This window comes from Oncorhynchus clarkii, chromosome 3 (assembly GCF_045791955.1).
Source record: "Oncorhynchus clarkii lewisi isolate Uvic-CL-2024 chromosome 3, UVic_Ocla_1.0, whole genome shotgun sequence".
In the NCBI taxonomy this organism is placed as follows: Eukaryota; Metazoa; Chordata; class Actinopteri; order Salmoniformes; family Salmonidae; genus Oncorhynchus; species Oncorhynchus clarkii.
In genome coordinates, this window is record NC_092149.1 from 61,405,560 (window position 1) to 61,418,568 (window position 13,009).

The 13,009-nt window shown below is 43.4% G+C and overlaps 1 protein-coding gene across 1 annotated transcript in view; it reads left to right on the forward strand.

The window, feature by feature from the left end:
* Positions 1 to 13,009, forward strand: part of LOC139400740 (integrin, beta 5) — an 89,079-nt gene that overhangs the window by 2,592 nt on the left and 73,478 nt on the right. The window contains exons 4-6 of the mRNA XM_071145402.1: positions 2,258 to 2,507; positions 5,339 to 5,507; positions 10,568 to 10,729. Coding sequence (XP_071001503.1) covers positions 2,258 to 2,507; positions 5,339 to 5,507; positions 10,568 to 10,729 — 581 coding nt within the window. The remainder of the gene's footprint in view (positions 1 to 2,257; positions 2,508 to 5,338; positions 5,508 to 10,567; positions 10,730 to 13,009) is intronic.

Here is a 13,009-nt window from a genome sequence, read left to right on the forward strand (position 1 = left end):
ACTGCACGCTCCCTCAACTTGAGACAACTGTGGCATTGTGTTGTGTGACAAAACTGCACATTTTAGAGTGGCCTTTTATTTTCCCCAGCACAAGGTGCACCTGTGTATAATGATCATGCTGTATAATCAGCTTCTTTATATGCCACACTTGGATTGGGTTATATTGGCAAAGGAGACCTACTCACTAACAGGGAGGTAAAGAAATTTGTGCACAAAATTTGAGAGAAATAAGGTTTTTGTGCGTATGGAACAGTGTCGATTTTAGCATGTAAATCTTCGTGGGGCAAATTAATATAAGTGGAATGCATGCCAGCAAAGCCACAACACTAAACAATACATGAATTGCACTATAACGGTGACAAAAGGTGCCCACAAACTGTTAAGGCCTACATAAAGCTGTCCCAACATCTTACCACTGCTACACCTGGCTATCAGCGGAGCCTTGTCTTGCAGCAAATCAGTTTAATTCAGCCTAATTTACTGCCAAACTTTGGCATAAGGGGACAACGAGCGCATGAGGCAATCCTTAATTTCGACTAAGACATTAATGAGCGAGAGATACTGACTACGTCCATCCTAACTATTTGTTTAGCATGGACCGTTCCTAGTGTTCTCCCTGTACACCAAGTTAGAACCGTAGGATAAATATAGAGGGCATATAAGCAGACAATGAAAGCTCTTACAATATTCAATGATTACATTTCTCTAAAACCGGTTATAGGCTACATGTGCACCATCAAGTCAGAACAGTAGGCAAAATTAAGTGGGTTAAATAGAACTAATTATTAGGGTGACGCACATGTGCTACTAACATCTTACTACACAACATACGCTTAGTATTACTTTCTTAACTGCACTGTACATATCTCCCTGGCATATTACATCATTTATGCAGCAGCATACAATACATTTTTGGACTCCCCTTGTGCTGTGCTCACTTGAAATGGAAGGTGGTGCGGCGGTCCTTTGTGGGCAAATTTTGTCATCGTAGTCTGGCATTCTCTGTATTTATGGTGCTTTCAAAACCACTGGGAACTCGGGAAAAAACAAGGTTGATTCATGATGACGTCATTGATCTCCGGTCATAGATCTAGAAAGACGCCGGCTTTACAATTCAAAGTTGGATGAAAGTTCGAAACGTATTTCCCAGTCGTAGTTTCTTTTATCCCGAGTTCCCAGTTGTCTTGAACTAACTAAAGTCAGATTTTGCCGTTCCAAGTAATCAGTTGTTTTGAGTGCTGCACAAATCATGCTTCATTGACAGCATGGCCGATGTTGAAAGTTTATAATTTTAAACTTGGGAAAAGTGCCCCTTAATCCCAGATGTGGGACCACACAGCCACTGAATAGCAGGCTAGTGATTGCTTTGCAATGCTTGCAGTTAGCCACTGTCACTGATTCCTTCCAAACCACTCATTGTTGAATTTGCGATTTCCAACTTGTTTTGTAATGTTTGTCCAATGTCCGATGAGCACTATGTTTTATCTATAATTTCTCTTCATTATTTATCTTCATATGACAAGGAATAAAAACGTTTTGCCAGTAGATTTTCGACTTGATTTATGATGACTGCTAGCTAAGATTTTGAAAGTATGATGATGACATGATCAGTCCAATCAAAGCTACTGTAGATGTCATTATCTGTGGCAAATAACCTTTTTTTTTCTTTACCTTTATTTAACCAGGTAGGCCAGTTGAGAACAAGTTCTCACCTTGAGCCTTCTTGGATGGGCACTTCTTATGTAACTCTATGCCAGCACGCAAGGGGATAGCATTTTCTAGCTCTACCCTCAGACTTGGCGGTGACGTAGTGTGTCCCCCTCCCATGAGTGACAGAACACTGCACAACACTCTCTGCCTTACTCAAGAAAACAAAAAAAGAGACCATCTTTGTTTGCGGCTTTATTAACTGAATGATATATATATATTTTTTACATTGTTTGCAAACTGATATGTGACACGTGTTAATGCCAGAATAACAAGCAATAAAACTTTTTTTTTGTAATAACGAGGCAAGTCTCAAATGACGGGTTGCCACTGGTTTGAAACCTTTTTCTGATCTTTTATTTCAGCTCATGAAATATGGCGACACTTTACATGTTGCGTTTATATTTCTGTTCAGTATAATTGGGGGAAAAACCACTTTTCTTCGAAAATATTAAGTCAACCCACTGTACAGGGAAAATGTAGGATGCTGTTTGATTTGTAAACCTATCAAAGCAATGACACACATCAATCAATTTCCCCCTCCCGCTAGGTGACCAGACCTCATTCGAAGTGCAGATGCGTCAGGTGGAGGACTACCCTGTTGACCTGTACTACCTGATGGACCTGTCTCTGTCCATGAAGGATGACCTGGACACCATCAGGAACTTGGGCACCAAGCTGGCTGACGAGATGAGCAAACTCACCTCAAACTTCAGACTAGGCTTTGGCTCCTTCGTAGACAAGAACATGTCACCATTCTCTTACACAGCCACCAAGTACCAGGACAACCCCTGCAATGGGTGAGAACCAAGGAAGGGCATTGTTACTGACTGCAAGAGCACGACCATGTGTTTTTGGTTGATTTGGGAATCCAATAGGGAGTGCAGCTGAAATAATTTGTGTTAATGTTGGGATTTTGTGGATTTCCGTTTCAAATATTTTTATTAAACACACACAAGAATGGTGTATAGGTATACAAGACAGGTATACAATTCTTATCTAAACATAAAAGAGCATACAAGAACAACAAGACCCAGAGTTCTGGGTGCAGAACAAATAATACAAAACACGACATACAAAACAAGGACACGTAGAAAGAAAGAGGGAAGATGTCCCCCCCCCCCCCCCCTATCCTCCCAACTGCTCGGGTGGCAGGGCCATCACATGCTGCCCAAAGGTAGATTAAAATATTACAATTGAGAGTGCGTTAATAAGTACAAATTCACAGCGCCGACTCGTCCAAGTAGGAGAGGAAAGGCTGCCAGATTTGATCAAATGTTGATAATTTATTGTTCAGAATATATCTAATTCTTTCTAAGTGTACAGTGTTTAGGATTTTGTGGATTTCATCTAGGATCAAGTGTCATATCAATATTTTAGTATATATATGTCGAGGTGCTGTATTTCTACTAAAATGGAAGTGAGGGCACTTTGCTTAGAATGTCTTCCTCTAAAACTAGAGTAGTAGTGTGAGAGAGGGAAAGACTGTATCACTGTGTCAGTTCACAAACCACTTTATATCTTCTTATACCATTCACACTTCAGGGTCATTTTTCTGTGAAAGTGGTAATTGACCCTGTCCTGTCCACTCTGTTACAGTGGGGTCTGAAATGATTGACACCCTTAATGAGGATTAGAAAAATGACTGTATACAATAATTATTCAAATACTGAGCTGTAGAGAAAGAGACTGAAAAGAAGGAAAAAAAAAGACTTCTTAAACAAAGGTAGGAGTAAAAATGGACACCCCTGTTTTTAATGCCTTTCTTTCTTTTATTTATTTAACTAGGCAAGTCAGTTAAGAACAAATTGTTATTTACAATGACGGCCTAGCAAAAGGCTTCCTGGGCCTGGTATTTACATTTTTTTCTATTTTATAATAATTGTGTGTGTGTGTATATGTATGACAAAACACACATCACAGCAAGAGAGACAACACTACATAAAGAGAAACCTAAGACTACAACATAGCAAGGCAGCAACACATGACAACACAGCATGGTAGCGGTACAAACATTTATTGGGCACAGACAACGGCACAAAGGGCAAGATACAACAATACATCACACAAAGCAGCTACAACTATCAGTGAGAGCGTCCATGATTGAGTCTTTGAATGAAGACTGTCCAGTTTGAGTGTTTGCACTCGTTCAAGTCGCTAGCTGCAGTGAACAATGCCTCACCCTGCGAAGATAACTGTACTGAGCCTTTTTTTCAAATGTTTTCTGAGTTGAAGAACACATTGGGTTTGTTTTTTGGACTGCCGCCTTCAATTCAAGCTCTATTTTCATATCATCTGACCATATATCCTGGTACTAGGTAAAGTTCATGATGCCATTAACCAATCCAAGTGCCAATGCCGTTTAGCAAACTTCGGGGCGATTACATTTGTTCGATGACATGAGAATAGAGCTCTTTGGCAACGCACACCAGTGGTGGGTCTGGCATCAAAATGAGAATGTGGATCTTTGATGTTATGGGGATATTTTGCTTCCGCTGGAGTGAGGCCCTTGTTAAGGTTAATGGCATCATGAACTTTACCCAGTACCAGGATATTTTAGCCAAAAACCTGCTTACCTCTGCCTGGATGCTGAAACTTGAAAATGCAAGTTGATCTTCCAGCAAGACAATAACACTAAGCACACACAATATCAACATTTTGCAATGGCCATCTCGGTGTCTGGACTTGAAACTCATTGAAAACCTGTGGTTTGAATTGAGGGATGTCCATAAGTGCAGATGAAGGATATCAAATATATAGAATGATTCTGTATGGAGGAATGATCTAACATCCCTCCCAATGTGTTCTCCAACTCATTAAACATTTTAGAAAAATGCTCAGCAAGGTGAGGTATTGACAACAGGGGTGTCAATTTTGACCCCTAGCTTTTTGGAGGAAAAAAATAGTACTTGTTAAGCAAAATCTTTCTCTAAGCAATTGTATTAGTATAATCTAATTTCCAAATGTTTTTGAGCACACACTATAGCTCAGTATTTGAATTATATATAGTCATTTTTGTTCATCTTTATCAAGTGATGCTGAGGCTTGCTGTGGATGATGATGATGATGATGATGGCAGCAGGCTGAAAGGGAACAGAATAGAACATAGAGGTTGAAAGCAGCCGCCCACACATCACACACCACATTTGCCCTAGAGGTGAGATTACGCCGCACTTACTTAGTGCCATCATCACGCATCACTGCCCAACTAGGTTATGCCCTGGGTCCTGTGTGTGGACTGTGTGTCAGAGGCAGTACTGCAGGAAAATGTTAGGGGCAGAGGACAGATCATGCCGTTTGGGCCTCTCGTCCTTAACACACCTCTGCCCTTGCCAAAACCATCAAATGCCCCAAAGGATATGCGTTTCCTCCAGGATGAATTGTGTGTTAGAATGTCACTGAGGTCTTCCTCTTGAGGAAACTGCATTATTCCATGTTAAATGTAGCCAGTATTTGAAATAGTTTGCCTGGATGAGAGCCTGTGTGGAGGTGCCAAATTGGCAGGGTTTGCACTATTTCATTGGTTCCACTGTGCCAGACGAGCTCAATCAAACACAGAAAACCAATACTATTTTAACCCAGGTCTGTTACATACATAGCATAATTTATTTTAAAAGTTCCCTCTCCACAGATACAAGCTGTTCCCCAACTGTGTCCCTTCCTTCGGGTTCCGCCACCTCCTCTCCCTGACGGACAAGGTGGATCGCTTCAACGAGGAGGTGCAGAAACAGATGGTGTCTCGCAACAGGGACGCTCCGGAGGGAGGCTTCGACGCCATCCTGCAGGCTGCCGTCTGTAAGGTGAGCTGAGGCCGGGGTGTGATTAATGGGATGTGACCGGCTGGCATGCCAACCTATAACCCTGACCCTAACCTTAATCTTAAACCTTAACCTGGTTCTGATTGGTTAGGATTTTCTGTCAGTCAAGTCCCTTTAGGTTTTCTCCTGTGAGCTGTCAGTCAGGTAGACATGATGGATTGAGGCCCTGGTCGTGTTCATTAGCACACACAATGGAATACGAAAATGAGCATTTATTACTGAGTAGGTGTAGGTAGTCCCTCCCTGGTCTGATTGTCGTCCCCCCCCCCATTTTGTGCTTAATGAACACAAGTCACAATTGAGACTTTTAGGGTTAATTGAGTCTGTTAATTCAAAGCACCTGGTGGTTGAACAGGATGTCTAGTCTGGTGCAGCTGGTTCAACAAGAAGACCACTCACTAACAGAAACAGGCCCAGTCATATCACAGTATATATCACAGAGAATGACTCCCTCCCTCCCAACTCTACCATGCGATTTGTTGTAACAGAAACTTGGATCGGGCAGTCTGTTTTGGGGTTGCGCCAATACTTTCTTGATATGTTTGTTTCACTCGGTTACGTTGTCAGAATATTACTTTGACTAATTAATCATTTGCTTTGCTGACCATTGTAGAATATTCAGCTAAACCTATGCCTCTTTGTTTCCCTGTAAAAAAAATATATATACATCAAATGGGCATGGTTGCATGACTGTCGTACATAGTGAACTAACTACCACTCCAGCCAAAACGCATTTGAAGCATGGCAGGTTTGTTTAATGTCTCTAGCATTCCAGCATGTTATTCAAAAAGGGCCCTGTATGCCAACTGCCAACCCACATCTCTTTCTATTGTGTACTGTGGCACATAATATTTGTATTTATTTTACCAGGTAAGTTGACTGAGAACACGTTCTCATTTACAGCAACGACCTGGGGAATAGTTACAGGGGAAAGGAGGGGGATGAATGAGCCAATTGTAAGCTGGGGATGATTACTGTAGGTGACCATGATGGTATGAGGGACAGTTTGGGAATATACTGGGCTGGGCATCACAAATGGATGCCTTTTTATGTCTAAACATGGGTGAAAGGTCAGGTGTGTTTAGTGTTATGCTATTACTCAGCACTATGTTAACTTTCTGTTACACTTTTTCTGACCTCTGCTTTCCATTGATAATGACCTTGTTCTGGATAAAACACCTGCTACTCTCCTTGTTGATGTATGTGGTTGTCAAGCTTGTGGAAAGTGATAGTTTCCTTTCCTCATAATAATAATAATGATGAAGTGATAGTGTTTTATAGGGGCAGGAACTACTCTTTGCAGCTAGTAGTGCAGAGCGATTAGTGCATTTTGAGGTCGGTTTCGGTTAGACATTAAATGCATTATGTGGGTTGAATGCTGTAACACAGAATAAAACATTTGTCCCATGATGGTTGTGACTGCCCATTGCTGCTTAATTTATTCACAATACTTTAAATAAAATATTTATTTGACTTGATGACCAAGTAATCTCTTCTCTGTGCAGGTGCTGTCTATGCTCAAAATCACTATTTTAGTAGTTCTTCAATGTAAATAAGGCATACTTTTATGGCTGCTGAATAATCACTTAGATCATGTATTTTCAGGTATGCTTTCTATCCCTCTTGCATGTTCTCACTTCTCTCTGTTTCAGTCAACGAGGTAGGTCTCCTTGTCTGCTCCACACATACCGAGACCGGACAAGTAATCGTGCGCACAATGTATTATAGTCATTGCAGTTAATTAGCACGTTTTCTGCGCTAAACTATGTACAATATTGGCCTGTTGGCAACTACAACTCCCTACTACATTGAAAAAATAAATTAACACAACATTCAAAAATTTCAAACATTTTACTGAGCTTAGTTAATATAAGGAAATCAGTCTATTTAAATTAATTCATAAGGCCCTAATCTATGGATTTCACATGACTGGGAATACAGATATCTGTTGGTCAAAGATACCTTAAAAATAAAAGGTAGGTGTCACGCCCTGACCATAGAGAGCCCGAGGTAATGTGGTTCCCAATTAGAGGCAGCTGTTTATCGTTGCCTCTGATTGGGGATCATATTTAGGTAGCTATTTCCCCACCTGTGTTTTGTGGGATATTGATTGTTAGTGTATTTGGGCACTACGTCCTCACTGTCTTTGTAGTTTTGTTTTGTTAGTTCCACATATTTATTTAAGTGAAACTATACTCATGCTGCGCCTTGGTCCGCTCATTTCCAAGAACGTGACAGAATATCAAAAAAAAACAAGGACCAACCAGCGTGCAACAATGGGAAAAATAAGTTGGACCTGGGAAGAAATCACGGAAGGACAGGAGACCCTTCCGTGGCAGGAGTCGCAGAGGACGCAAGAAGGACGACGGTGACGACGCCGGGGACCGCGGCCACAGAAACCCTAAGATTTTTTTGGGGGGGGGCACATGGAGCTGGCAACTGAGCAGAGGGACGAGCCAGAGAACATTTGGGAGGCGATAGAGAGGTGGTCGGTCGACCCAAGGAGAGTACCAGAGCCCTCCTGGGAGTCAATGGAACAGTGTGAGGAGGAACACCGGAGAATGGAGTTGGCTAGGAGTATGCGGCAACGCAGGCGTTTGGAGGAGCATGTCATCAGTCCGGTGACACCTGGGCCGGCTCCACGCATCTGGCCTCCAGTGCGCCTCCCCAGTCCGGTACGTCCTGTGCCTGCTTCCTGCACTCGCCCTGATGTGCCAGAGACGATCAGGGAGGCATTGGGGAAGTTAGGAAAGAGAGAGATGTTGTGCAAGTGCCTTGTGCTCTACATCCGACCAGAGGATCCGGTTAGCAGTCTGGTGCAACTTGGGCTGGCTCCATCCTTCTGGCCCCCAGTGCGTCTCCCCAGTCCGGTATGTCCTGTGCCTCCTCCTTGCACTCGCCCTGAAGTGCGTGTCCCCAGTCCGGTACGTCCTGTGCCTGCTCCTCGCAGTCACCCTGAAGAGTGTGTCACCAGTCCGGTGCAACCTGTGCCGGCTCCACTCATCAGGCCTCCAGTGCGCATTCACAGTCCGGAGCTTCCGGCGACGGCCCCTGGTCCGGTGCCTCCAGGCAAGGCGTCCAGTCCAGGCACGGCGTCCAGTCCCGCTCCATGGTAGGAGTCTTCCTCTGCACCGCTGCCCAGTCCAGGCACGGCGTCCAACCCAGCTCCATGGCCGGAGCCCTCCTTTTCGCCGATGCCCAGTCCAGGCATGGAATTCAGCCCGGCGCGATGGCCGGATCCGGGGTCTGGGCGGCGGCTATGACCTGCACCGGAGCCGCCACCGACACTAATCAACTGGGACATTTTCAACTTCCAGGAATCGTGTGCAGATCCTTGCGACATGGAGCCATGCATTATCATCCTTCAACATTAGGTGATCGTGGCAAATGAATGGCACGACAATCGTCCTCAGGAACTCGTAACGGGGTATATGTGTGTTCAAATTGCCATCAATAAAATGCAATTGTTTGTTGTCCGTAGCTTATGCCTGCCCATACAGTAACCCCACCGCCACCATGGGGCACTCTGTTCATAACGCTGACCTAAGCAAACCCCTCGCCCACACGTCTGCCATTTGCCCAGTACCATTGAAACCGGGATTCATCGGTGAAGAGCACACTTCTCCAGCGTGCCAGTGGACATCAAAGGTGAGCATTTGCCCACTGAATTTGGTTATGAAGCGAACTGCAGTCCGGTCAAGACCCTGGTGAGAACGACGAGCGCGCAGATGAGCTTCCCTGAGATGGTTTCTGACAGTTTGTGCAGAAATTATTTGCTTGTGCATGCTCACTGTTTCATCACCTGTCTGGGTGGCTGGTCTTAGACGACCCGCAGGTGAAGAAGCCGGATGTGGAGGTTTTGGGCTGGCGTGGTTACACGTCGTCTGCGTTTTGTGAGGCCGGTTGGACGTACTGCCAAATTCTCTAAAATTACATTGGAGGCGGCTTATGGTAGAGAAATGCACATTAAATGATCTGACAGCAGCTCTGGTAGACATTCCTGCAGTCAGCATGCCAAATACACGATCCCTCAAAAAATGAGACATCTGTGGCATTGTGACAAAACAAACAGCACATTTTAGTTGCTTTTATTGTCCCCAAGCACAAGGTGCACTTGTGTAATGATTATGCTGTTTAATCAGCTTCTTGATATGCCATGCCTGTCTGGTGGCTGGATTATCTTGGCAAAGGAGAAATGCTCACTAAAAAGGATGGTAAACATTTGTGCACAAAACTTGCGAGAAATACGTTTTTTGTGCATATGGAACATATCTGGGATCTTTTATGTCAGCTGTGTCGTGCCAAGCTCTTTTTACATTAAATATTTTACAAACACTTTTATAAAGGCTTTATAGTACAGTTATATCTTAAATCAATTTCTATCAATGATCAGTTAGAATGAACTTGTCTCTTTTTGTTCTTATCAAGCCTGTATTTCTGTTTTGATTTCATGGACTGATCCCCTGTGCATTTACGAAAGTACAAAACTACATAGGGTGGCAGGTAGCCTAGTGGTTAGAGCATTGGGCCAGCAGAAGGTTGCTAGATCGAATCCTCGAGCTGACAAGGTACAAATCTGTCGTTCTGCCCCTGAACAAGGCAGTTAACCCACTGTTCCTAGGCTGTCATTGTAAATAAGAATTTGTTCTTAACTGACTTGCCTAGTTAAAAACTTTAATAATAATACTGTAAACTGGAGGAGACTAAAAGGCGCTTCATGGTCAATCCGCCATCTGCACTGGCCATTCAGGATTTACTGCAACGCAGACGTCAGGGCTTTAATACTACTTGCGCTTACCAGGGTAGAGCTATTGTGAAGGAAGTTGCCCCCACCTACCATCGACCAATCATGTCGATACGGAGCCCTCCGCATTGTTACAGAATTTTAGAGGCGCACAGCGACCCGATACAGAGCTTGATTTAGCCTCAGCATGCCTCCGGAGGCCACATTTTACGGCTCAAGCATAAATGAGCTTTAATTTACACCTTAGTTAGGTGTCTCTAAAACTTTCAGTAAAGTGACCATCTCTTCCCTTGTGCAGGAGAGGATAGGTTGGAGGAAGGAGGCCTTCCACCTGCTGGTGTTTGCCACAGACGATGTGCCTCACCTGGCTTTGGACGGTAAACTGGGAGGCCTGGTCCAGCCCCATGATGGGGAGTGCCACATGAATGAGAAGAACGAATACAGCGGCTCCACCAAGATGGTAAGATAAGGCATGGTTTCTATAGAGCTATAACATGGTTACTGAAGTGCTTTAACGTTATAACATGGTTACTGTAGAGCTGTAACGTCATTGTAACATGGTTACCCTAGAGCTGTAACGCCATTGTAGCATGGTTACCCTAGAGCTGTAACGTCATTGTAGCATGGTTACCCTAGAGCTGTAACGTCATTGTAGCATGGTTACCCTAGAACTGTAACGCCATTGTAGCATGGTTACTCTAGAGCAGTGGTCACCAACCTTTTCTGAGTCAAGATGACTTTCGCAGTCAAAAAGCAAGCTGAGATCTACTCAGAATTTTTTACATTTAACCTCACACAAACAGTTTTGTAGAAATGAGGTTTGGGCAATAGGCCTAATACATTATCACAGCATATTGGTTAAATGATCGGCCTGCCAATATTGTTCATCAGACCATATTATATTTCAACAGAATAACAGAATAGATCGGTTGGTTTAGCACTTGAGGCACTGTGGAGCATGAATTTAATTATTTATCTTTTTTATTTTACTGGACTGATGGTACCTGCAACGAGGTCAAATGACGACGTCAGTGTTATTCAGGTCAAAAAGTCGGAGCTCTAGAAAGATGCCCAAATGTCTTACTTGGAATGCTTTCCTCCGGTGAGACTGACCAGAGAAAGAGGACACTGTCTTCCACCTGATGACGAAACTCGAGTCGCACCGCATCTGCCTCATGCACAAATTCATGTTGTTCCTATGACCAGAGAAAGTTAAATATTCTTTAATATTAAAATCGAGACGACGAGCTTTTAATAATAATACAATGCAATGCTATTGATACTTGGCTACTCATTTATTGCAGCTGCAGCCCGAGCGGAACTACGGAGAAGTGCCTTTTTGTAATAGTTTTGAATAAAAACAGTGACATGCTGAATGTAAACAAATATATACATTTAAACACACATAAAAACAGCAACTCTTTGCTGTATTCGTTGACAATCTCTCTGTGGTCATGGTTTTAATTAGTTACTAAATCTTATGTAGGGTAGTAGCCTGTTAAACTTGGCTGTGGTCAGGGTCACAGGCTTGACTACACCCCTCGCGTCGCGTGCACAAGCGTTGCAAAATAAATTTAGAAATCTATATTATTAAATTATTGCACCCACACTGCTTGCGCACGCCAACGAGGGTCTGCGTTGCCAAGGGCTAAAATAGAAGTCAGTTCTATTTGTGACGCAGATCGCGCTGCAACTCCTGCCTCTCCCATCTCCTCATTGGTTTACAGAAGCAGGTACCCACTGAAAGACGAACGAGGTTGTTGGAAATGCACCTAATTCATTCAAAGTTGCCCATCGCAATATAAAGTCAAGTGAAGAAAAGGCCTGGAAGGAGGAGATATGACTAGAAATGATTCAGTTCACCGTTTTTGTGTGGATTAGTTGTCGGAGTAGAGGACCTTGTGCATTTCAGGTAAAATAACAACTCAATGTTTATATCCCAGGACAAATTAGCTAGCAACAGCAAGCTATCTAAATAGGACAAATTAGCTGGGCAAGTGCAAGCTAGCTAGCTAAATTGCCATCAATGTTTAATGCTTTTAAACCTGTCGCCAAATTTAATGTAATTGGTTCAGAGTCTGTTTTGATATTTTAACCTGCGTGTCGTGATCGCGGTTGGTGTGGGGGGGAGAAAATGTATGCACGATGGCGCACGCGTGCAGCCAGTTTGGGTTCGTGTCATGGAAGCTCTGTAGCCATGGTGATTTGAGCTATCTGACGGGCAGCAGAGTAGGTTCACTCGATTTAGTCACAGATTTGCCGGTCCACCGGGTAGGCGGAGTTTGTCTGATGGGAACACTTTGCGTACCCGGTGCGCAGGACTTTTGAATCAAGTCCACCTACTGGCAACGGCTCAACACAATTTAAAAAGGAGTGTAAGCCTTTATCGTTCGTTGGCTTTTCTACAGAAATATTTGGTGATCGACTAGGAATGCCTTGAAGATCGACTTGTCGACCGCGATCGACCGGTTTGGCGACCACTGCTCTAGAGTAACCATGTTACAATGATGTTATATCTCTAGAGTAGGAGTCGCCAACCAGTCCATCTCGGTCGACAAGATGATCTTAGAAGCATTCCAAGTCGATCGCGAGGAGTTTTCAAAATCAGAGGGGGAAAAAATCAAATGTCAATATTTTTATTATTTATGAATTGAATTTAAAATATGCCATGTGTGAGCCCTATGTGTAGTTATGGTGGTCGAGGTGCGGGGGAATATCTGGCCAATCTAATACATTTTTT